The sequence below is a fragment of the Corapipo altera genome, unplaced genomic scaffold, assembly GCF_003945725.1.
Source record: "Corapipo altera isolate COAL_440 unplaced genomic scaffold, ASM394572v1 50, whole genome shotgun sequence".
Lineage (NCBI taxonomy): Eukaryota > Metazoa > Chordata > Aves > Passeriformes > Pipridae > Corapipo > Corapipo altera.
In genome coordinates, this window is record NW_020884889.1 from 13998467 (window position 1) to 14022167 (window position 23701).

At 40.4% G+C, this 23701-nt stretch overlaps 2 protein-coding genes across 2 annotated transcripts; both read right to left on the reverse strand.

The window, feature by feature from the left end:
- Positions 1–764: 764 nt before the first annotated feature.
- Positions 765–5716, reverse strand: TM2D3 (TM2 domain containing 3). The gene is made up of 6 exons (XM_027644651.1): positions 5610–5716; positions 4641–4739; positions 3690–3847; positions 3003–3177; positions 2366–2441; positions 765–1141 (listed from the first exon to the last, which is right to left on the reverse strand). The coding sequence occupies exons 1-6, from the start codon at positions 5695–5697 to the stop codon at positions 976–978; spliced, it is 762 nt and encodes a 253-aa protein (XP_027500452.1). The 5' UTR covers positions 5698–5716; the 3' UTR covers positions 765–975.
- Positions 5717–6503: 787 nt separating this feature from the next.
- TARSL2 (threonyl-tRNA synthetase like 2) lies at positions 6504–22981 on the reverse strand. Its single transcript, XM_027644515.1, has 19 exons — positions 22726–22981; positions 21964–22056; positions 20998–21188; positions 20316–20439; positions 19043–19164; positions 18113–18230; positions 17483–17547; positions 16703–16781; positions 15379–15525; positions 13775–13873; positions 13290–13456; positions 12612–12774; positions 11584–11721; positions 11068–11145; positions 10868–10968; positions 9641–9745; positions 8765–8837; positions 7960–8074; positions 6504–7840 (listed from the first exon to the last, which is right to left on the reverse strand). Exons 1-19 carry the CDS (start codon positions 22969–22971, stop codon positions 7692–7694), a joined length of 2373 nt encoding a protein of 790 aa, XP_027500316.1. The 5' UTR covers positions 22972–22981; the 3' UTR covers positions 6504–7691.
- Positions 22982–23701: the final 720 nt, after the last annotated feature.

Sequence of the window (23701 nt, forward strand, 5' to 3'; positions counted from 1 at the left end):
AGCCAGGTGAGATCACGACAAACACTGTCCGTATTTGATGCCATAAAAGCTTCGAGTCGCAGTTTATTCAAGCGATACGAGTTGCAGCCCGGCACAGCTGTGCACAGCTTCAGCGCCGTGCACGCACCGCCGGGTATTTACCGCTGCTGCACAGTCAGTTATTCTCCTCTAATGGCACTAGTCCGCTACATTATCAATGTCCCGAAGTCCTAAGTGGATAAACTCATGGATTACATTGCCAACCCCTTTTTAAAGCAATTTGTCAAGCTTGCTAGCACAAGATTAGGAATTGTAACTTTTCACTGATATGCAGGTCAAACCCAACCAAAATAAAGAACAATTAAAAAAAAAAATCTGTTTAAATTATTTCATGTTTAGTTTTTAGTGTTTCTGCAATCTAATTCTAAAACCCCCACAATTTTAAGTCAGGTCCATAGGCAGATGTTAGCTCTTGCTATGTCCTAGAACAAGAGATGAATATAATTAACATCATAAAACATGGTGATCTACATAATACCAGCATAACTCTGGCAAATAAAGAATCCTTCCACAAATACAAAAAAAAAATTACGGACATATTTAGGAAAGTTAGGTTTAAAGTTAAATTCAAGTATAGGAATATGAAGTTAAAAATTCAATATCCAAGTTAGTGTGCATCCCTTTTGGGGCCTGACAGTTCAATCATCCAAGTTCAATCACAGTGCAGAATTTGGTTAGCTATTCAAATTTTTTTTCATAGAAAAATAACATATCCATAGAAGAAATGAAATTAATTTCAACTTACTCAGTGATCCACTCTTTTATTTCACCTTAGTTAAAGGCAATCCAAGTACAGATACTGTACATTAAAATGTATGCACACAGAACAAACGGTTGTTCTTCATTCTACTTTAAAGGCTCAAATCTCCACCTTCTTTTTTTATTTAGAGCCCTTCCCAGGCAATGACTCCTCTCTGAAATACACTGCACCCACATTTAAATATAAAGAGAACCATCTGCAGGTCCCACATAGCCAACACCTATGAGCAGCACATCGATGAGTGTCCATATTCCAAGTCCTCCAAAGCTGAAGAGTTTCCCCAAACCTTCCCGCCACTGGCCCAAATAGAAACGATCGGCACCAAATCCACCAAGGGTGATGCTAAAAGAATAAAAATATAATTCATTATTATTATTTTTAGAGGAGCTCAGCTTAGGCATGAGTACACACTGACATGCCTACAAGCCAACGACTGTTTTGCTCTACACCATTCAAGAAACTACACATATTTTGTAGAAAAAGAACAGTTATTTAATAAGAAAAGCTCTGGATGAAATACTACTATTTCTTAGCTAATTAAGACTATCCAGAGACTTCAGGTTTTCGTTCATGACAAGCAAGAAACCCAAAACTCTCAAATTCATAAACGTGTCTTGAGTCTTCTAAACTAGTAAAAGGTAAAAACCTGCAACAGAGAAGCAATAGAAAATTCCCAAATGCTGCATTCAGACCCACACAGGAGTCAGGCAACAGTAAGTTTCTCCAGCTGATGGCAGTGAGAACAACTCTTGCTCTAAAGGGAGGTATGTCAGATAATTTCCTTAATCACAGATGTACTGTATCTTTGGCTCCAGGAACAGTGTCCCTACCTAATTTATCATATTTACCACTTCTGAAATATTAACATTTAGTGAAAAAAGGTCTCACCACCAAAAGCACTTCAGTTACTTTCAAACTGCTGTTGTGGTGCTCTAATGACTCATTCCAAAACTAGCCTTTACTGTTTGTTTCAATATTGCTTCCCTGGTCTCTTCCCTAACAATTGGAAATGCAAGGAACTTGGTCTTGAGGCATTTCCAGCTGTAAGAGCTGGGAAGGAACCCGTAACAAATGTCTACAAACTGCAGCCAGCTCAGTGACACCTATCAAATTCAGAAACAGCTCCATTCATTTCAAATGCCAAGTAGTAATGTGAGCAATTCCCAGCCCTCGTTGTTTAAAAATATAGAAAAAAATGTAAGAAAAAAATAAAAATCTGCAGATATCACCACACAAATAAAAGCCAACATGTCCTCTCTACTCAGAAAATGGATCACTCTGTGAAGCCTAAGAATCATTGGCATTTAGTCTGAAGGAAGTACATTTAAAGTAGAAATAGGGTAACTGTTTTCTCTCCAGCTCTGTTTGCTGAAGGGAGCCAGGACTGTTGCATCTGAAACCTTCAGGCACGATATGCCCCCACATTCCAAGCTATTCCAAGACTATCTGAAATACTGGTTATTCAGTGCACTGTTAAAAAATACCAAGCAGAAAGCCACACAAATTGAAGATTTTATAGACAACTAATCTATTTTAGCTTGAAATTATCTAATAGTTCTTGTGTACCTTAGTGCCAAGGCAGTAGACCACTTATAACCTCCAGTCCAATTGCAATAGAGCATCTTAGGAAAGACACGGTTACCTAAACATTAGAAAACATAAAAACCTTAATGTAATAAACAAAGACCATATAATGAGTAAGAAAACAACAAGCAAGAAGACACTGCATTTATTCATCAGGGGTCTAAAAGGGTTGACACTAACTGAAAAAACAACTGTCAACACAATATATACCCTACAGTTCCCAGTTCCATCAATCAGAAAAGCCACTGAACAAATAGGGAAAAAAATTAAACTAGTTGGGTGGAACCAGCATAAATTCTTTTAATTACCCTACTGAGACATTTGATATCAATTCTTTTAGTGGTGTCCAAATAAGTTTAACTGGTACAAGTTGACAGAAGTAAAAAGAACTATTTTGTCTTGTGTGCCAGTATACAACAGCATGAGACAATGTTTGCAGTTACATGTCACTGTTATGCTCGAAAATGAAAACATAACAATAAAAAAAAATTCAACAGATTAATCAGGGTGCAGACTGTTACTGCAATGGACATAAACATTGTATTCATCCATTACAAAAACCGTTAAGAAATACTCTAGAAAAAAGCTGCTTTGCAGAATCTGGCTTAGCCCACCTTACCCAGGCAATGGATGTGATCCCGGACTGTACAAGTGGCATTGTATCGCTGCCGTGGGCAGGAGACTGTCATGCAGTTGGTGGAGTTGGTGCAGACATAGTCACTTGGGGCAAGCTGCCAGCAAAACTGGCACGTCATGTTAATTGTGAAGTTCTCCTGCTCGTGGTTATTCTCATCCTGTGAAAAGACAGCATTATCACTTCCATAGTATTGAAAACAAAATCAGTGTGCAGTATCAAAGTACATTTTGGGCAAAACTGCTCTGCTACTTCTTATGTAGTCAAGTGTATCAGAAAAATCAATATCAGAAAACCAACAGAGTTATTAAAGTCAAGGTTAACATTCCTGATTCCTCCAATCTAAGGCTACTGCCAAAAAGAGGACTCATTCAGTCTAACCTGTAAGATCAGTTTGTAGCTCTGACAGATATTTTAGTCTCCCCACTCTCAAAATGGTTTGACTGGTTCAACTCAATGGCATGGCCAAGTAAGGAAAAGATCCAACACAAGAAAGGCAAACCAGGGAAGGGCAGACTTGCCTCTTCAGCAACAGCCTACAGTGGTGATCAAACATATCACAGAACTGCAAACCTGCCTGCATCAGAACCTGGAAATCAGTGTTCTGGATTTTAAAACAAGATGACACAGATAATTACTTAAATTTAGGGTTAAAAATAACAGGTTACTTACAACACAATGAACATGTGGCTTGACCTTGCAATCAAAAGTGGCCAGCTTCCCATATATACAGGAGTGGTTTGTGTTGCATGTCATGCAGTCTGGTGGCAATCTACTGCAAAGCCCGTTGCTGGGACATTTAATCATGTAAGGTGGAATTTCTGTGCTTTCTGAAAGGGGCAATAAGTGAATTAAGAAACTGAATTAAAAAGCTAAATAGTCTAAAGTATATATAGCATTTTTTTATATATATATATATACATATATAAACACAGGCACTGATGTGGTATAAAGGGCTTTCCTCACTACACACTGAGCAGCATTCCCAGCCAGGGGAGCCACACAGTGCAAGAAGGGCACCCACCAAGGACTCTCACACAGAAGCTCCACAGAAGACACCACGGCAACACTTCAGCAGAGAACCAGAACAGAGCTTACGTGGATTAGTGCCGCCTCAGCCTGCACTTCTCAGAAGTAATCACTTTAGCACAGCAGCAGGGTGACACGGGTAACCTACTTTTAGTTCAGCTCTAATTAAGGTTACAGCTCACTCAGCCATTTGCTGTTTGCATGTGCACAGAATCACCTCTGAGACTGACTGAAATGCTGTTCTTGCTGGCAGTTCTGACACACCCCCAGGGAGCTGCAGAGCTGGGCTGATGGTGGATAGGGAACAGGAAAAAGTTCTTGCAGAATGCTGGAGTCTTTCAAGAACTTCCACCATCCTGACAGGGTATAAATCACATCAACCACAATGGCAGTTTAACCAGCCATTTTCTAGTTCTTATATGGGCCACTTGTCTAATTAGAAACTAATTGTTATGGCCACTGAAGAGTAATTCATAATGTGTTATATACAATGCTTCTTACCGCTATGAAAAGCACATACAGGTTTCTAAGACTCAAGGCACTGAGGAGAAGGGCTCACAGACAACAAAGAAAAGAGACAATATAATACCATACCTGCTGCTTTAAAATAGGGAGTATTTGTACTTGTTGAAGTTAGGCTTTTTGCCAGTGTAGACTGTGGCTGTGAAAGCTTTGTTGTCATCAAAGATCCCGCTAGAAGAAAAAAACATGGAGAAAGTGATATTTCTAGAATAAAATTAACCTTCAGAAACAGTTTGATTTCAGCACACTGATATGAAAATAGAAGTGGAAAGTGTAAGGAATTAGAAAACTCTGCTTTCCTGTTCTCTTAATAGTGAGATGTTCATGTTAAACATTAAAATGAGCATTAGAACAGAACCGTTCCTTTTAGACAAGGAACTACATTTATTTTCATTCGGTCTTATTTTTTGATCCATGAGAAGTAAAAGCACTGCTCAGAAAGCAGATTTTAGTTTAGTGAAGCCATGCAGGTAATTCTTTGGCAGCTGGAACAGAAGAACTGGCCGGCAACCCCGGCGGCATCTGTGCATTGACTGCGCTCTGGTCCGTGAGACCCCCGCGGCTGCGAGGGCTCGGGGCCGTGCAGAGCTGCAATGGGCCACCACGAGCCCTCACAAGGGAAGGAAGGGTGAAGAGGTTTGTCACACCGACCCACCCACCCTGACAGTGCTCAGAAGCCCCAGGACCTCGCCAGGTACGTTTTGGTTCACACACATTCCCGACAAGGCGCAGCACAAAAGGTGCTGTGTAACAGAGCAGTGGACGAGCCGGCGAGCGGGGCCTGGCCCGTGTTCTGCCCTAACACCGAGCACCTCAGCCCCAGCCCCGCAGCGCCGGCACAGCGAAACGCGTCCACGCCCGAAGCACCCGGTTCCTTCCCCCAGCCAGGGAAGCGGCAGCGCATCCTCCCCGCACCGCGCTCACCTCCGCAGCGGGACCCGCCGGGCGGGCTCAGCCCTGGCCGCGGCCGCTCAGGACAGCAGCCCCCAGGCCCGAGGCGGCTCCCCTGCCCCTTTCTCGCCCCCCACCCGCCCTGCTCACCGCGGCCGGAGAGGACGGAGAGCTGGGACAGGAACAGCGCGGCCCCGCAGACACCGCGCAGGGCGCGCAGCACCCACAGCGCCGCCATCTTGACTCCGCCTGCCGGGCCCGCGGGGGGCGGGGCCCTCACAGCCGCCGGGAGGGGCGGGGCCGGCACAGCCCGACCGCGGTGACCGCGGGCACGGCCTCTGCCCCTCAGGCCACCTTTCGGCCCTCTGCCCTTCTCGCTACGTATTGCTCCCTGTAGGAAACTTTACATTATTTTTACTGATATCAATTTGATCTCATCAATACATATAAGTACCTCAAAGGCGGGTGCCAAGAGGAAGGTGCCAGACTGTTTTGGGTGACAGGACAAGGAGCAAGGGCTGTAAACTAAAACACAAGGAGTTCTACCTCAACATGAGGAAGAACTTCTTTATGTTCAGGGTGGCAGAGCACTGGAACAGCTGCCCAGGGAGGGCGTGGAGGTTCCCTCTCTGGAGACACTCCAAACCCACCTGGACGTTCCTGTGTCACCTGCTCCAGGTGACCCTGCCTTGGCAGGGCGGTCGGACTGGCTGATCTCCAGAAGTCCCTTCCAACCCAAACTATTCTGTCATTCTGTGTAGTTCCCTGACCTCTCTCCTTGCTGCAGGTCACATGAAAACTGAAATGCCAAGAGCTACATGTGTGCTAAAAAAGTTTGATACTTGCAAAACCTAGAAATTCACTGTAAGAAAAACAAACTCAGTAGTTGAATTCTGCAGTCTGAATATATCACACATGCATCACATAAGCTCTAGTCCAAACGATTTTATACATAAAATATAGAAAGACAAATAAAAATCATGCTCCACACACCGTTGAGTGGAACGCAAAGCTTTCCCACCACTCGTTCCTTCTTTTTTTTTCCCTTTTCTTCTAAAAGCAGGAGATAAAAAGAGATGCACAAACCCAACCAAATACCAAACTAAACAAAGGCCTATTAAACACAAGTCTGTACAAGTGTCAGGCAGAAGTAAAACACAAGCTTTGCATCTGTGTAACATTTATGCACTAAATAGTATTTTCTGCTTTATGGCTGTGGCATTTAAATCACAACTATTTAAATCACAGCTGTATAGCTTAGATAACTGAGCAACACATTTAACACTGTCTAAGCCATTCAACTAGGAAACAGCATATGAAAGTGAAAAGAAATCATGGTAAAAATCTCAGAAAAAATCCAGTTCAATTGCCTGCAATGGCAACTTTAAAAATCATTTATAAGCATAAACAAAACAGAAATATAGCAAATTTAAATTCCAACATGCTGTTTTAATATTAGAATTGTCCTCTGCTCCTTCTCAGTGCCCTCAGTATCCCCAGCAAACACAACAATAAATTACACACAGAAAGGTTTTTCGAAGTTTTTTTGTTTTAGGAGAAAGCCAAATCAACAGCAAACACAGGAAAAAATAAAACACTTGACACAGAGATATGGGGAGTAATTCAACTGCATTCTTGGCAACCACCTTTGCAGCAACCAGTTATCACACCAACTCCATCAGTGCCTTGTTTCACTGAGACTTCCAAAGACACGAAAGTATTTGTAGTCTGTGACCAGATTCTGAAACAACCAAGCTATTCCCCCCACAAAAGTTTTTTGTTACAATCTAGAGCTAGAAAAAAACTAAACCCAACTGCTCCTCAGGCACCAACTGACCGCCAAGCTCTGGATTCTGTAACACAGGTATGCACCTGCCCTGTGAGGGAGGGAGCTCAGCATTCCCACAGCAGCCACTGCCCTTCCCAGCCTCCTGTTCCTGGGGGTCGTGCAGCCCTGATTTACTTCCACAGCAAACCCAACATATCTTATTACAGGCGCAGGACTTTTTGAGCAAGCATTCTCTGACTCAGGCAGATTGGAAACCCATGTGATTGCTAAAGGAGCTGGCAGGTGCATCTGTCCTCTCATGCTTTTCCTGGAGCACCAACATTGCTACACTGGCTTATTTTGTGTATCCATTAACTGAAAATTCTCTCAGATGAGCATCACTGATGTGCACAAGAAATATTTCCCACAGGCAGCTAATATTTTTTTTTCCCCCAACAGCAACATCAGAATTCTTCTTCTGCATTTGGAATATGTGAACTCTTAAGTTTCTTGAGTTTTTCAATAGCAGAAGATACTGAAATCTCTCCATGAACTTTGTTGTCTCTTGTTCGCACGTTGACAGCATTATTTGCTTTCTCCTTTTCTCCAACCACTGCAAGACACAGCACATAATATGAAACTATTTACATTACAAAATGAGTCTCTAGACAAACTCTATGTCTAACATTAAAACTTAAGTGATATTCAATGCAAGATGCTGCAATTACCTACCTAAAATGAAGTTATACTGAGCCAGCTGTGCATTTCTAATTTTCTTGTTTAATGTGCAACTTTGATCTAGATCCACATCTGACATAAATCCAGCTTCAAAAAATTGGTTGCAAACCTAAAAAAACCAAACCAAAACACTCTCAGTATTACTATATATTTTAAAATATACATTTGTACATCCTATAATTACTGATCTCTCCCAATAATTAATTCATGTATGTGCATAATTTTGCTCTTATGAATCAGTGCAAGGAATTCAGTGACTTTATCTGAAGAAAACTGAATACACACTTAAGGGCTTAGCAGGACTACAATTGGAAGGTAACATCCATATCATATGGATGTTACCTCAGGCAGCTACACTGCTCAGTGTTAAAAATGTGTCCTTAGTCTGAGAAAGTAGAAAAAGCAGAAGGAACAAACCCACTTATTCTTGTATTAAAAGAGAAGCAGGGGAGAGGGGTAAAACCCACCATGGTCAAAAGTGATGTAGTCAAGAATATACATGGTGGGAAATGGATGAAACTGTCTCTCTCCCTACTTTAAGCTGATAGCAGTGTAATGAAGCATTAGTTGTCATCCAGAATGTTTTTTCCTTTAATAATTATGTCCATAATAACAGAACTCAAACCACTTAAAGCTACATACCCCTTACTCAGGCTTACACAAGTTTTAGACTGGAAATTGTACATTGAAAAATTTACTTCTCCCCCCCCCCCCAAATAAGTCTTCAAAATCATTAAAGCATTCATTCTCTGTTCTGGAACAAGTCCCTGAGGATCCATTAGAATTGCCCTGCTCTCACCTGCTGGGCATACTCTTCCGATGTCGGTCCCACGGGCACCACCATGACCTGCCGTGGGGACAACCAGAGGGGCCTGGAGAGCATGAGGGACACGTGGGATAAATGTGCACTTGACACTTGCATTCATAACCACAGCTGTGTTCCACAATAATAATTTCTTCTCTTTATAGAAATCTTTATGTTGGCTAGGTTGGATAGTATGTTACCTTCGTGTTTTCAAGTTCACGTGAAATAGCAAATGGATTGATTCCAGTAAAATGACAAATGCAGAACCTGGACTTTCTGTTCTCTTCCTAGCTGACTTCACATTTTTAAACAGAATTTTTTTCACATAATTTTCATTTTTGTTTATAACTTTACAGTCAAAAGTGGACAGTGAGAGAGATAAGTGATTGAAACTAAGAATTAACTATTCCTTAATACTTTAAACATATTCATGAAAAAATACCTTCAGAGCTTATTCAAGATAAACCAACCCATCTCAGAAGTACAAAAAATATTTCATATATTAGGACTAATTCATGTCTGTATATATACAAATAAATGCTTTACATATGTCTGACATCTTCCCAGTACAAAAGCATGATTTCTAGGAAAAAAAGGAACAAAAATAATGTAGGACTTACACATTCAATTACAATTCTTATTTCTGCATTACTCTGCTTTTTTTCTGCAGTCTCATGAAACTGAATTTCTAATAACAAACTAGTTACAACTCAGACCAGAAAACTGGACTTATTTTCTTGTAATCTTACCTACTAATTTGGAGAAAATTCTAGGGATATTATTTTTCCATTATAATATATGGGACATCAGGAAGGATCTGCACTTTCTACATTATTAAACACTTCTTAGAAGTCCATTTGTGCTACATACCATTTTCCTCCATAATTTTCTGCTAGAATTGCTATCATCCTCTCCACAGATCCCAAAATAGCTCTGTGAATAATCACTGGCCTTTTCTTATCATCACCATCCTTACTGGGAAAAAAAAAAGGCAAGTAAAATTTCAAAAAAAATTGAAATTGTCTTAGCTCACACACGTTTTTGATTCTACTTTTAACAGAAAGACAAAATTTAGTTAGTTATACTTAGGCAAAATCTACTCTTTTTATTAAAATGTCCTTTAAGTCATCTAGGCTTTTAAAGGAATATTGAATAATCATAGTGACTTAAAATAATCATGCCTATGGCCAGTGGCACAGACACTAACCCTTAAATTTGAAAAGACACTCGACTGACTCAGCACCATTTCTGTGCATTTTAATATTTTATGTTCTTCCTTGTTCTCCCTCTTCCACTATGACTTGCTTTTATTTTGTTGCACAGGGCCTTACCTGCCCTTCTGAACCTCACCTGTTCACTACTTTGCTTAAATTACAATACTGTGATAAAAAAAAGCCAGTTGCTTGCAACAGTACCACCACCTACTAAAAATCTATGGCATCTACTGCAGAACATGCAGCAGGACCAAAAAGTAACAAAGATTCTTATTCTGTCTTCCCTATCGATATCTTGATAATATGCAAAAAGCAAACACTACAAGAAAAACAACCCAGAAAACGTGTATTAAAGTTAACATGATATTAAGATTAATCTGCTCAGTGGATAAAAATCCATCTTTCTAGCTGGAAGCCAAAGTGAGATTTTCACTAAAAACTGTTTGTGTTTGGTTTATGTTCAAAGTTAACTAGTTTTACCCAATAAAAACAAAGAAGTACTTAGTACAAACATAGCAGTTCCTTAAGGCATGTTTGAATTTGTATGGTATGTCTTCCAAGGAGACACTATGACTGGGCTGAAAGTGAAAAGTGACTCAGCTGAGGTTATTTTAGCATTATATACGATCAGTTGTCTTCAGAACTGGCAGACAAGACAGCTGGTGAGATTTTCCTGCACTCAGTAGCACCTCAACTAAAGTGAGCTATCGTTACCTTGAGGAAATATCTTCAAGCTTGTGACTCTCCTTGCCAGGCTAATCATTTGTTAAATGAGCAGCACAGCATTAATACATAATGGGAATTACAGATAATGAAAGCATTTATGATTATTTTTATTCGTTATTTCATTTAAAAGAGGAAGCTATTCAGCTTAACCACTCACCCAACATAAGTAAGATTAAATCGAATGGGCAGCTGGAAGTCAAGTTGGATGGTAGCACATTGATGGTACCTCCCAATTGCATCTTTGATTTTAATATCAATCTGTGAAGCAAAATAACACAGTTACTAAATATAGTTTGCCTGCAGTATGTCTGCATTCTTGTCTACCCCGAAGTCATATTAAAACGCTGAATCACTGACCTTAGGACCATAAAATGCTCCATCTCCTGGATTCAAAAGCCATTGCTCTCCAAATTTATTCAAGCTGTTTTGAAGTTGCTAATCAAAAAAAGTGAGAGAGTAATTAAAAAAGGTATAGCAGGGTCCCTCATTACTGGAAGTCAAAGCATTTGCCTTTAAAATTCAAAGGCAGCCAACAGGCAGCACAACCCCTATTGCTCAAGCATTTGTTCATTTATGACAAGTAACCTTGGAATAGTAGTTCCTTGTACACTAGGTGATTAATCAGAAAAAAAAAAACAGAAATCTAACCAGTTTAAGATAAGGGGCTAAGTAAGAATCTGAAAGTTCTCATTTTTATACAGTAACTTTAGATTTAATGTGATATTTTTCATCAGGCATTTCCACTAAGGACAATATTTAGGTTCTGAGGTAAGCAATTTCACTATTCAACATGAAGGAACTCATGTAAATATCTACCTCTGCAAATACAAATATTAAGGGGTTGCTTTGTTTGTTTGCTTTTAAAGGAATTACCTTTTCTGCATGATCCCAGATCTCTAACTCTCCAAGATAATTTTCAGGTCTTGTAGAAAGATGTAGTTGAAAAGTAAAACCAAAGACAGCATATACTGACTTCAAGAAATCAAGACAGCCCTCAATTTCTTCTTCAATCTTAAACACAAAACAAAATATATTAGTTAAAAGTTACTTACATAAAAATGTAATTGAAACTATTGAATTCATCACAACCAGAATAAGAGAGTCCATTAAATAAGAAAAAATTAAAACCCACATCCTACAAACCCAAATTGAGGTAACAGGTGAAGAGAGAACTAAGGTGTTGTGGCTTCAAACCATAGCAAGAAAAGTAATATTTTTGTTAAGCTTGGACTTCTGGAGCCAAATTACACCCAACAGAATGGACAAGAGCACATCAATTTATACCTGTAGCTCCACTGAAATCTATGGCATTACTGACAAAACAAAGTATTTGTTCAATATTACTATAGAAAACAAAACATGGTCAACAGCTTTTTTCTTTTCAGGGGCAGATGGAAGATGAAAAAAAAAAAAATCTTACTTTTTGGGATTTAGTTGCCCAATGCATCTTTCTAAATGGGAAAATCCCATACAGAAAATCTAACTACATAATTCACAAACAATAAGATCGCTCAGATAATACTATTTTCTGCTTTTGATATGAGCATTTTGTAACTTTAAAGAAAAAAATAAAAATAATGTAAAAAACTGAGTACAGCATTATTATTTGAGAAACTTGCAACAAAGTAGCCAAGTCCAAGAGGCTATTGAGTTCAGCAATATTGCAGAGTTGAGAAATACGGAATACCAAATATCTAAGAAGGAAGCACCTAAACCTACCAAAAGAAACCACCAAAAGCACCCTTGTGCTATACAGCGATACAATGAAAGAAGCTTCAGGGACTTCTTCCTGTTTACTTGTTTACTGTTTGCACTGGGAGAAGAAAGGGTTTGTTTGGGGTTTTTTTGACTTGTGGGGGTGTGGGAGGTGCTTGGTATTTTGGAGTTGTCTTTTTCTTTACCTGTTCCATTGTGCAAAAGATGTGAGCATCATCCTGCTGGAAGCGCCGTACACGAGTCAAGCCACTTAAAGTCCCAGAGAGCTCGTTTCGGTGCAGAACTCCAAAATCTGCAAGTCTAAGAGGCAATTCCCTCCAGGATCGTGGACGGTGGGCAAACATCAAGCTAGAAGGAACATGAAACAGCCTTCCTTTTATCCTTCTTACAGGAGATTTAAGACAACACAGAAATAAACCAAGATCAATACAGACAGTAATCACATTTTTAAGCATTTATTCATTCAGGTTGTTTGCACCCTAAAAGACAGGCAAACAGAAAAATGCTTCACTCAGAATGTACTGCTGAAGATCACCTAGAAAAAAAAAAAAAACACTGCAAGAGTTAATCAACACTGGTTCATCTGTACCTTCTTGGTACAGCACATCTTGATGCCTATCTCTACCCAAAACAATTTGTACTCACTAGTGGTACAGACTAGTATTAGAATGCACAAACCCAGCTCACTTAGGGCAGACTTACTTCTGGGACACTGTCAGAGAAGCCCCCTCAACACACCCAGTTGGCTTAGTAGTCTGTTGTGAACATACATGACAACATGTATTAATACTCCATTTATTCTCCTCAGCCCCACAAAGGATAAATGAAGGAAAATTAGAAGTTTTCCAGTTAAGAGTACAAACCAATGTCCAGGACAATTCATGGGTTTAAGGGCAAAAGTTTCCTTCTCGATCTCAAAAGAGAACATGTTTTCACTGTAGTGCTGCCAGTGTCCTGAAGCTTCCCAGAGTTTACTGTTGAAGATGTTTGGAGACACAACTTCAGTAAAATTACGCCTGTGATATTCCCCCTGTAGAACGAATTCACCATTTAAAAGGTTACAGAGCTTTTGACAGGCCAAAGCTTGATTCTTTTAAACTGTGTTATTATGATGGTAATTTACAGAGAGACTAAAGGACTGCTGTAAGTTCTGCACAACTGGAAAAGCACAGCTTCACTCTGCACTATTTTCAAAAAAGGTTAGATCTGTATAATCATACTGAAAATCTGGTAAATATTTATATACATAGATACTTATTTTTCTGTGGATAGTTCAGCGCTATGAATGTCAATTTAAGACTGACAACTGATATTAAACTTCTTAAAAGTTACATCACCATATACTCACCCGTATGAAATCCATGAGTGTGTTATAAAGAAAGGCACCTCTGGGGAGGAAAAAGCAGCTTCCAGGACTCAAATCATGAAAGAAGAAGAGTTCTTGCTCCTAGGTAAATTAAAACCAGATTGCTCTAACAACAATTCAGATAGAACTGCAGAACATAACTACCTCACACACATTGAGACACTGTTCACAAAGATGAAACATTACAGAAACAAGATGATTTATGTAAGTCTACAAGTTCTCAGCAACAGCAGTTAATTGGTCTGCAGTTCTTACTCTTAGAAGTTTGTAATAACACTGAATTCCATTTGATTCTTTGACTACGTAAAAACACATTTCCCCAAAATCCTAAAGTCTTATCTAATCTTACCTTTATTAACCTTAATTGCTTCAGTAAAGCAATTAAGCAGATATCCATCACACATGAGGGATAATGGCTGAAGCTTGTGAGCCACTTCTTATCAGCATTTTGACTCCAAAAAGGAGAAGCTCAGCAGTGTGGCTCTGATACATCTTCTGAGAGCTTTACCCACTTCAATATCATAGATCCTAGATTCATAAACACTAGATAAATTCATGGGATATGCCGAGTTGGAGGGGACCCACAAGGATCATCGAGTCCAACTCCAGGCCCTGCACAGGCCCATCCCCAAGAGTCACACCAGGTGCCTCAGAGTATCATCCAAATGTTCCTTGAGCTCTGTCAGCCTTGGTGCTGTGCCCACTGCCCTGGGGAGCCTGTTCAGTGCCCAACCACCCTCTGGGGGAAGAATCTCTCTGATTGATTGAAATTAGATCATTTGTTTATGAAGAGGCATAGAAGCAATCAAACAAATATTACAGAAATATTCAAGTCTTAATAAGTTAATAGAAATAAACATCATCTCTTCCATAAAGACCATTTTCCTACTTTTAAAAAATTTTTGTTATTGTTTTCTGTAAATTTCTCATTGTCTCTTCCTTTTCTGAGTTACCTCAGTTGTTCACCCTCTGCTTGTGAAGGCCCTCCACAGTCTCTTTTTTCATGTCTCCCAGTGAGCAGCAAGAGGTTAATGCCTCCATCCTCCTGTCCAACAATGCTGACCTTCATTTACACAACAGTTTTTCCAGTAAATGTCTCCCTCCTTTCACCTGTACTGCTCATTGTGCCTTTACATATCCACAAAGCTTCTTTCTTTTCCCAAATACCCTCCCTATAGCTCCACCCTCTCAACAAAACTATAGCAAAGGTGTAAACCTTATTTATACCTATAATAAAGAAAGACCAAACTGTGTTATTTATGCAATTTTCAAATAAATTATCTCTTCTACAAAAAAATACAGTGGTTTAGGTAGACTCTACACTAAAAGTTTTAAGATGTACTTCCCTAAACCAAGGGACTAAACCCATTAACTTCTTCCCAACATTAGTTTAATACTCGTATGCAAGCGACAAGTTGAGTCTGTAGAAGAAAAATTCAAAATGTAAGAACACCAAGAAGCATACAGAACTAGCTCTCATTCAAACTGCCAAAAATGGAAAAAAACCAAACCAAAACTAAAAAACATGGAAAGAGAATGAATTGTATTACAGAAGCATAAAATAAGTAGACAATGGAATACTGTACCTTTCCAATTTTCCTATGATCCCGGTTTTTAGCTTCTTCCTGTATTTTTTCCCATTCCTTCATCATTTTGTTATCAGGAAAGGATATTCCATATATTCTCTGCAGAGTTTCCATATCAGATTTTCCTTCCCAATATGTAGAGGAACTCTGATACACAAAACCCAGACTTTAAGATAATATTACATAATATCAGGGAAAGGAGGGATAAACATTAACACATTCAAACATTATTATTTTTTCCTTGGGAGAAGATTCATATGCAGTCTTTCAGCCTTTGTTTATAACACAAAGATATTGCAGTGCCTTTCGGTCAGCATATTAATACAGATGACAAACAAAAGTGACTGGTCAAGGAATATTTTTACTCTACTTAGGTACCTTGTTTCAACTTACATCATGTTTTATTATTTCATGCTATAGCAGCTAAAAAAGCAGCACTTGTTTACACTCAAAACATAATGCAGTGGGGAAACATGAAAGACACAAACCTAACTCTCACAGTTAATTCTGAGCTGTTTTGACAATCTAATATGTAATCCCTGGAATTCAGAGTTCCATACACTTCAGTTAGGAAGCCAGCAAAAGCAACTATGATTAATGTTCTGATGAGGTCAGTCTAATAAGGTTACCAAAATTAGCATCTGTGAATAACTTAAGCTACACCACAAAACCAGAGGCCTCTGCCAACACTGCCTCTGCCTTTCCTGTAAGCAATGCCCTCTTTTAACAGCAGCACCTGCAGATCTGCCAGCGTCCACTTCACCTCCTGCACCATCTGACGAGGTCAAAACAGTACTTTCTGACCCAATAAATACTTGGATGCTCATCTACTGCAGAACAGAGCATGCTCACAACACCCCTCACACACAGGTGACAGCCAGTACAGACTCCAACCAGGACACAGGTGCAGTGATGGCTGGAGATACTGGAGCAGCACAGCCACATGGGCTTAGGCTCTGCACTTCTCTACTGGGCATGGGACAATTGGTTCCAGAGCTAATCTAGTCACTACTAGCTACAGTGGTTTTGCAGTACTCTTCAGTCTAAACATGCATGTTACTACACTAATACTCTGATAAAAAAAGATGCTGCTAACTTTCACTGATGTGCTACCATGAAAGTCAAGAATCAGTAAACCTTGGATGCAGACAAATGATTAAAGCTTCAGTGGGAGCTGGCAAACAAATGAAGGACTATTTTCAGGGTAAACAAAGAAAATAATAAAAGGACCCTGGCACAATCAGCTCAGGAGAAATAAATATATAAATAAATCAACTGTACCCTATTTTATTTCAGTTTCAATGCACACTTAATTTTAACTTACCTTAACTATTTTAAGAGCCTTTATTTTTCCAGTGTGTCTGACGTGTGGACCCCTGCAGAGATCAATCAGTGGACCACATCTATATACCAAGAGAAAAAAAGTGTTCATTTCCAAACTCTCCAACATTTTTCTGTACAGTCACTAATGTGACAAGTTCATGCTTGACACATTCCAACATGGCAGTAAATACAAATATGCAACATGCAGCAAGCTCAGTGCACCCTAAATGCAGCTGTGCATTCCACCTGAAGTGGGATATTCACTCAGTAAATGCTCAGCACAGTTGATCTATTATCAAGAGCATCAGAACACCAATTCATATAGTTCCACATGTGAACTTAATGTTAAAGTGACCCAGGAGACTTCAAACTATGCACATCAAACAGAAAAATGGTTTTTCCATCTTCCAACTGATTGGAACGAGCAACTGAATAAGTTGGTTCCTCATCCCACGATGAGCTAAGAGTTAGTGTTATCCACTATGCACCAATCCAGTGTCAAGGGTGGTAACTTACTTTAATCAGTTTACTGAAACCAGAGGGAATGACTAAAAGCTGGATTTGCCATTTGCCCACAAATTGAGACCTAATCTGTCCCAGCAGAGAAAAGATCTCATTTTACATATGTAGCGATGTTAACTGCAAACTTAAGTCCCAATCACACAAGAATTCAGAAGTCAGAATAAAATAAAAAAACCAAAAAACCAATTTATTCTCCTCTCAGTTTAAATAAACTAAGTATAAAAAAACTTTGTAATACTTCTGAAGTATATTTCTTTACCTGTATATCGTGGTAGTTGGTGTCTTCACCTTCTCATTAAGGATACGACACTTAAACTTGTTATACTGTGTGTGGAAACATGAAAAGTCAGAAATATCAATAAAATGGATAACAAAATCTTTTAAAATGATGTATTAATAATGCAAGTGCATCAGTAATAAATACTTGCAACTAAAAAAAAAAAAAAGCTTGTAATCAACAGTTCAACATCCTTTCAGAAGAGTTGTAAAACAAGGGGAGGGACAAAAAGATCTCAGTCCCCTGAGGGTGTGTTGAGGATGGCGAGTACCACCTGAATTACACAGTACAGTGAGACTGGCAATATTCACTGTATAAAACAGGGGGCTAAACCATCTCTGCAAGTAAGCCAGAAGGAATGTGTGCCTTTTGTGTACTTATCTGTCATCTCATTGAACCTGAGGTGGTTTTGTGTATTAAAAATCGGTTTTATTGGTGCCTGAAAACATTTTGAACATTTGAGAGGAAATAGAGGGGGAAAACGATGGTATTCTTTTTCTTTGTTTTACTAGACAGGTAAAATTCTGATAAGTCAGTCCCATGCAGAATTTTAAGAAAAGTTACATTTTAAAAGATCATTTTACCAGAACCACAGTTACTCAAAAGATTTACCTTAAACATGTCTAACAGAGTCTCCTTTTTGACTTCCAGCCTTTCAAAAGCCTGTTTCTCTTTTATGATATTTTTACAGTGGTTCTCTAGTAGTGGGAATTCAGTGCTAGACACACCTCTAAACAAAAAGACACAGGTAAAAGAAATATAAATTAATTATTTTGACACTCCCATTTTTTTCAATTAACCACTTTCTAGTGGGCTAATTTGAAACCATAAAAACATGTTGTTGCGATTTGTCACAGTATTTTCTTAGTTTCTTCCAATCAGCTCTATTTTCAGACACTAAACTCAGAAACACAAACAACAGCACCCCAAACAAACCCACTGCAATCATTCCTAAAATAGTCTTTGACATGATTAAATGTCTGGAAGACCTTCATGTTGATGTATACATATGATTTAGGGGGAAAAAAAAAAGGAGGGGAGAAAAAGCTCAACCCAGCTGCAGGAGTCTGTTTATCAGCTGATGCAGATTCAGTATTCTCCCTGACTACAGAAAGATAAACAAGGAAAAAACAGAATTGTAAAGCTGTGCACAAGGATTAGAAAAGTAGTAAACACTTATACAAGTTACATGCACATGTGCCCTTGGTACAAGTGACTTGGTTTCCTTGAAGAATCATGGGGGTTTGGTTTCCATCTCCTTTGTGTCCCCAGAAGTTCACAAAGTTTTACCCACTCTACATTTTTTCCACAGAACATTGAACAGCTGCAAATCTTAGAGAACAGGTGTCTGAACAGTGCTCCTGAATTTAAATATACACACACACTCAATTTATGTGTCTACACAGAAGACTAACCTGTCAGCTTCAAATCATATCAGAGACTCAATTTTACTTTTAACATGCAGAAACTTGACAGAAGAAAATAATTCTAGTACTGAGCTTCAATACAGAGTATAAAAGTTCTAAGACACTGAAATTTTACCTATCTTCAATATACATGTCATAATAAAATCCATTCTCAATTGGTGGTCCATAGCACAAGCAGCCCCCAAAATATCCTTCCATGGCCTCTCCAAGGATGTGAGCACTTGAATGCCAATAAACCTGCAAATAAAGTCAGGTGAGCAAGCCAAGGGGTCAACAGCATTGTGTAACTAAAAAGAAAAAAACCAAACCATTAAATATATCTGCAGATGGGAAATAGACTGGAACTAAGGTTGTTTAAAATTTGAGAGAGGTAAAACAATTTTCTGTTCTCATTTTGAAGTACTTTAAATGACTGATATAATGTCAGATGTAGCAATAAAGGCCCACCATACTTCAGTCTGAAAGATCGTGATTATACCTGTGTGCTACCCCATCAACTTGGTACTTACTGTACCTTGGTCATTTTTAAGTTAGTTTCCAGTCAGTCAAAGTCTATGCAACACTAATCAGACCTAAAACAACGTAGCCAATTAAGCTTCCACTGTTCACATTCAGTACACTTATTAATAGGTCTGTAAAGTACATTACCTGAAATGTCAGCAGAGGGGAGCCAACAACCCAGTAGATCAATACCACCCTTATGTTTTAAGTTTCTATTAATTTGGACTAATTGAGAGCCACTGCTACAAGATAAAGCCTTTACATGAAATGCCTCAGACAAGCTTAATCACATGAATAATTCCTTGACAAAACTGAAGTCTAATTCTAGCGTATAAACAAAGGTTTCAGATTGAACCCCATTAAAATAAAATCTTGGGCATGTTGCTAAGAATATTCATAGTTTAATTGACTCACATATGACTACTTAAGGTTTTATTAAACAGTGCCAGTACAAGGAGATGAAGATTTTATTAATGATTCAAATATAATATTGGACAATTTTTAGAAAATGGTAAGACAGTCTTACTTTGCTTTCACTGTCTGATCTTCAGAGGCACTGAGTCAAACCACAAAACACATCTTAGAAGACATGAAACTATTTCAAGTAAGCATATAAATCAAGATGTTCTGTATGATCTCATTTGAGAAATAACCTGTTTATGTAAAAGAGAAGGATGAAAAGAACACTAAGATTTTATTCACTCTCAGATTATAGGCACACTCAGATTACTATCTCATCTTCTTTACTGAATCATGGGAAATACATTACTTGAAAGTTTTGCTGCCTTTTTTTTTTTTAATTTCAAGATTTTAAAAGACTAATGCTGCAATTAATTTTATGTCATTAGTTCTTCTAATCAAGCAGAAACCAGAAAGTGTTTACTCACAGCTTTTCCTTCTTCATCATCAAAGGCCAGCAGCTCTAGAGTACAATCTCCCTCCAGTGGACGATCCAGGTCCCACAGCTCACCATTCACTTTGGCTATGACTGCATTCGAGGCCAACGCTTGACTAAAAAACCAGAAAAGATGACAAGAGACCTGAAGATTTAGGTTCAATTTGTAAAAGACCTTAGGTTTCTAAACCCCGTGAGATCACACCCACATCTCATAGCACCTGAAGACCTTAAACTTTTGTTTCTGTGGTGGTCTTAAACACTTTTCCACTTTTAAGGTAAAAAACCTTAAGGTCTTGAGAAGTCTCATTCCACAGCTTTCAGTGCTGGGGATCTGGAGGAAAGACTGCTTCATACAACAGGTTCTACTGTATCTGGTAACTCACAGAACTTCAGATGTCTCTGTTAATTTTTAGCACTCTCACTGATTTACTCTTTAACTGTAAGCAAGCATTATGATCCCAAGCATTACGAACCTCAAGCATCACTCAGAACAGTAATTTCAAGCACCTGTTTATTCTGCATTAAGCTGAAGTTTCAATGCTTTCCAAATAAACAAATTTAAGAGAGTCACCATCCACTGACCATGACATATATTTTTCACAAGGTAAGACACAAATGACAGTAACAGTTTTATCACTCCAAAAGTACAGCTCCTTGAATGTGCAGGTTACCTAATTCCTACAGCTAATTGATATGGCGTGGTTTTCCAAGATTCCCCTTCAGCCACTGTTCCATCTGTCAGAGTAATTTTGATAGATTTGCTCTCATTGGCTGCTCTGTAAGCTAGCAAAGCATCATGTTCTTTTTTCAGTGCTTCATAAAGCTTCAGTCTGTCTTCTATGAAGCTTGGCACACACTGCACCTGTAACAAATAAATTAGATTATACACATACATACTTGTGAGAGAAATAAAGGATTCACAGTGTTGGTGCACCCCCAGAGGTCCCAGCTTGGACCAGATTTCACTGTACTAGAATTTATACTAAAATGCAGTAAAGCATTTGTAAATAATTATACACAGGATAGTCTCATCCAATTTTCTGTCTGTTTTATAGTGGCTTTCCAATTTTCCATGCACTTTCATCAGTCTGGGCCTAAGTGGCTTTGTGGGTTTGACCTCAGAAAGCAGCCTATATTCCTGCCCCAGAATTTGCATTTAGCAGATGTCCTAGAGAAATCTGAATCACTCCAACAAGCCCTTACTTCTGCCAGTCCATTCCAAGCATCAGATTCAAAGAAGACAGTTCATGTGAAGGTTACTCTAGTTTAACATAAGGTGAGTTATTAAGCTCAACACTACAGCCAGTGTTGCCAACATCCTTTCAGCCATCATGCTGTTTAACTGCTCATGAATCTTCACTCTCTTTAGGAACTGCAGAATTATGACCTTTATTTCCCAATAACCCCAATCCTTTTCTTACATAAAAAGTAGAGATCTAAGAATGTGTAAGTAACCCTACTAATAGAAGATGAAGCTCCTAAATAATGTGGTTTTTTTTCCTCTATGCTATAGAAAGCCTTTTTCCCAAAAGCTGGGATTTCAAAATACAGCAAAGTATTTCAGATTTGAGCACCCTTTCTGAACCTGGTCAAACAACACTCCTTCTATTATTATGTAGTATAAAGTAACCACTTACATCATTCTGATGTTGATTCACAGCTTTATTTTCTTTTTTCTTTTCCTCTTTATTGTGATTCACTGCATCAGTTGGACTTGCACTGCAGACTTTCTGAAACAGTGATAATACAAAGTATACACCTGCTGTGCCTTTAAGACTTTTCCCAGCAACCATTAAACCAAACCAGACCAGTACAACGCTGGGCTAAAAAGGCAATTCCAGGGGAATAAGTTATGTCCTGAGCCCAAAGACTTCTCATGACACATCTAAGCTGCATCTTTTTGATGTTCTGCAGACACAGCAAAACCGCTTGCCAGGTAAAGTGGCCAGGTAAAGTAGTGCCCAATGGCATTACTACAACTACCAGTGGCAAAACCTCCCCAGAGAGACCGTGGAAGCACTGACCAGCGACAACTTTCAGCGCTGTCACACCTGGCACAGGTTGCTCCGAGAAGCTGTGGGTGCCACATCCATGCAAGTATTCAAAGCCAGGTCGGATGGGGCTCTGAGCAACCTGGTCTAGTGGAAGGTGTCGCTGCCCACGGCAAGGGGTTGGAACGAGACGATCCCAACCCAACCCACTCTCAGATTCTGCGACACTCGCGCAAAGGCAGGAGCGCTGTTCAGTGCTGCGGGCGGACACCGCGACAGGCTCGCACCCCCGTGAGCACCGCGGCCCCCGCGGGCTGCTGACGGGTCCGTGAACGCCCCTATCCCGCCCCTTCCCTCTCCGCCGGGGCCCGGACGCCCCAGAGCCCCCCGCTCGCCCCCGGGCTGTACCTCCGCGCCGCCCGGGGGCTCGGCCGGCGCCGCCCGGCCCAGCTCGGCCGCCAGGCTGCGGCGCAGGTGCAGCAGGCGGTAGCGCAGCTTCTCGTTCTCGGCCCGCAGCCGCTGCAGCTCGGGGCTGGCGGTGCCGGAGCAGCGCGGCTCCTGCGGCTCCTTCAGCCGCCCAACCTCGGCCGCCAGCCAGCGCAGCTCCCTCTCCTGCCGCGACACCCTCAGCGCCGCCGCCTCGGCCGCCGCCATGTTCGCCCCGCGCCGCCCCCGGCCCCGCCCGATCCGCCCTGACACCGCCCGGGCCCGGCCCCGGGGCCTGAGGGGGCGGAACTGTTCTCATCGCCCGCGCTCATTGAGAGAATTCTGCTTTGTAGCGCTCGCTGCTGTGGTGTTAATTAATAACGTACCCGCGCGCCCGGCTCCCAGGCCGGTGAGCAGCTGGGAAGTGCCGATATCCACAGAACGGATTAGGTTGGGAAAGGTCTCTGAGACCACCGGGTCCAAGCCGTGACCGAACACCGCCGTGTCAACCAGACCATGGCACCGAGTGCCGCCTCCAGTCGTCCTTTAAACACCCCCAGGGACGGTGACTCCACCACCTCCCTGGGCAGCCCATTCCAGTGTCTAATCACCCTTTCTGTGAAGAAATTCTTCCTAACGTCCAACCTAAACCTCCCGGGGCGCAGCTCAAGACTCTGTCCCCTTATCCTGTCCCTTGTTCCCTGGGAGCAGAGCCTGACACCCACCTGGCTCCACGCTCCTGTCAGGGAGTTGCAGAGAGTGAGAAGGTCCCCCTTGAGCCTCCTTTTCTCTAAGCTGAGCCCCCCCAGCTCCCTCAGCTGCTCCTCATCAAGCTTGTGCTCCAGACCCTTCACCATCTTCATTGCCCTTCTCTGGATAGCTCATGTTGGAGTCCCACTTCAGTTTATCTAAAAATGCTCTTTGCAAATCTTTTCTCCATAACACTCATAAACAAGAA

Excerpts from the sequence above, each read along its gene's own strand:
- TARSL2 (XM_027644515.1), bottom strand. The coding sequence starts at position 22,971 with ATGGCGGCGGCCGAGGCGGCGGCGCTGAGGGTGTCGCGGCAGGAGAGG. Across the intron at positions 18,231-19,042 it reads GACATGTATATTGAAGATAG|AGGTGTGTCTAGCACTGAAT; the intron begins GTAAAATTTCAG and ends CTTTTTGTTTAG. Across the intron at positions 12,775-13,289 it reads ATGAATTGTCCTGGACATTG|CTTGATGTTTGCCCACCGTC; the intron begins GTTTGTACTCTT and ends TGTTCCTTCTAG.
- TM2D3 (XM_027644651.1), bottom strand. The coding sequence starts at position 5,697 with ATGGCGGCGCTGTGGGTGCTGCGCGCCCTGCGCGGTGTCTGCGGGGCC. Across the intron at positions 3,848-4,640 it reads TCCCTATTTTAAAGCAGCAG|AAAGCACAGAAATTCCACCT; the intron begins GTATGGTATTAT and ends TGCCCCTTTCAG. Across the intron at positions 2,442-3,002 it reads GGATCACATCCATTGCCTGG|GTAACCGTGTCTTTCCTAAG; the intron begins GTAAGGTGGGCT and ends TCTAATGTTTAG.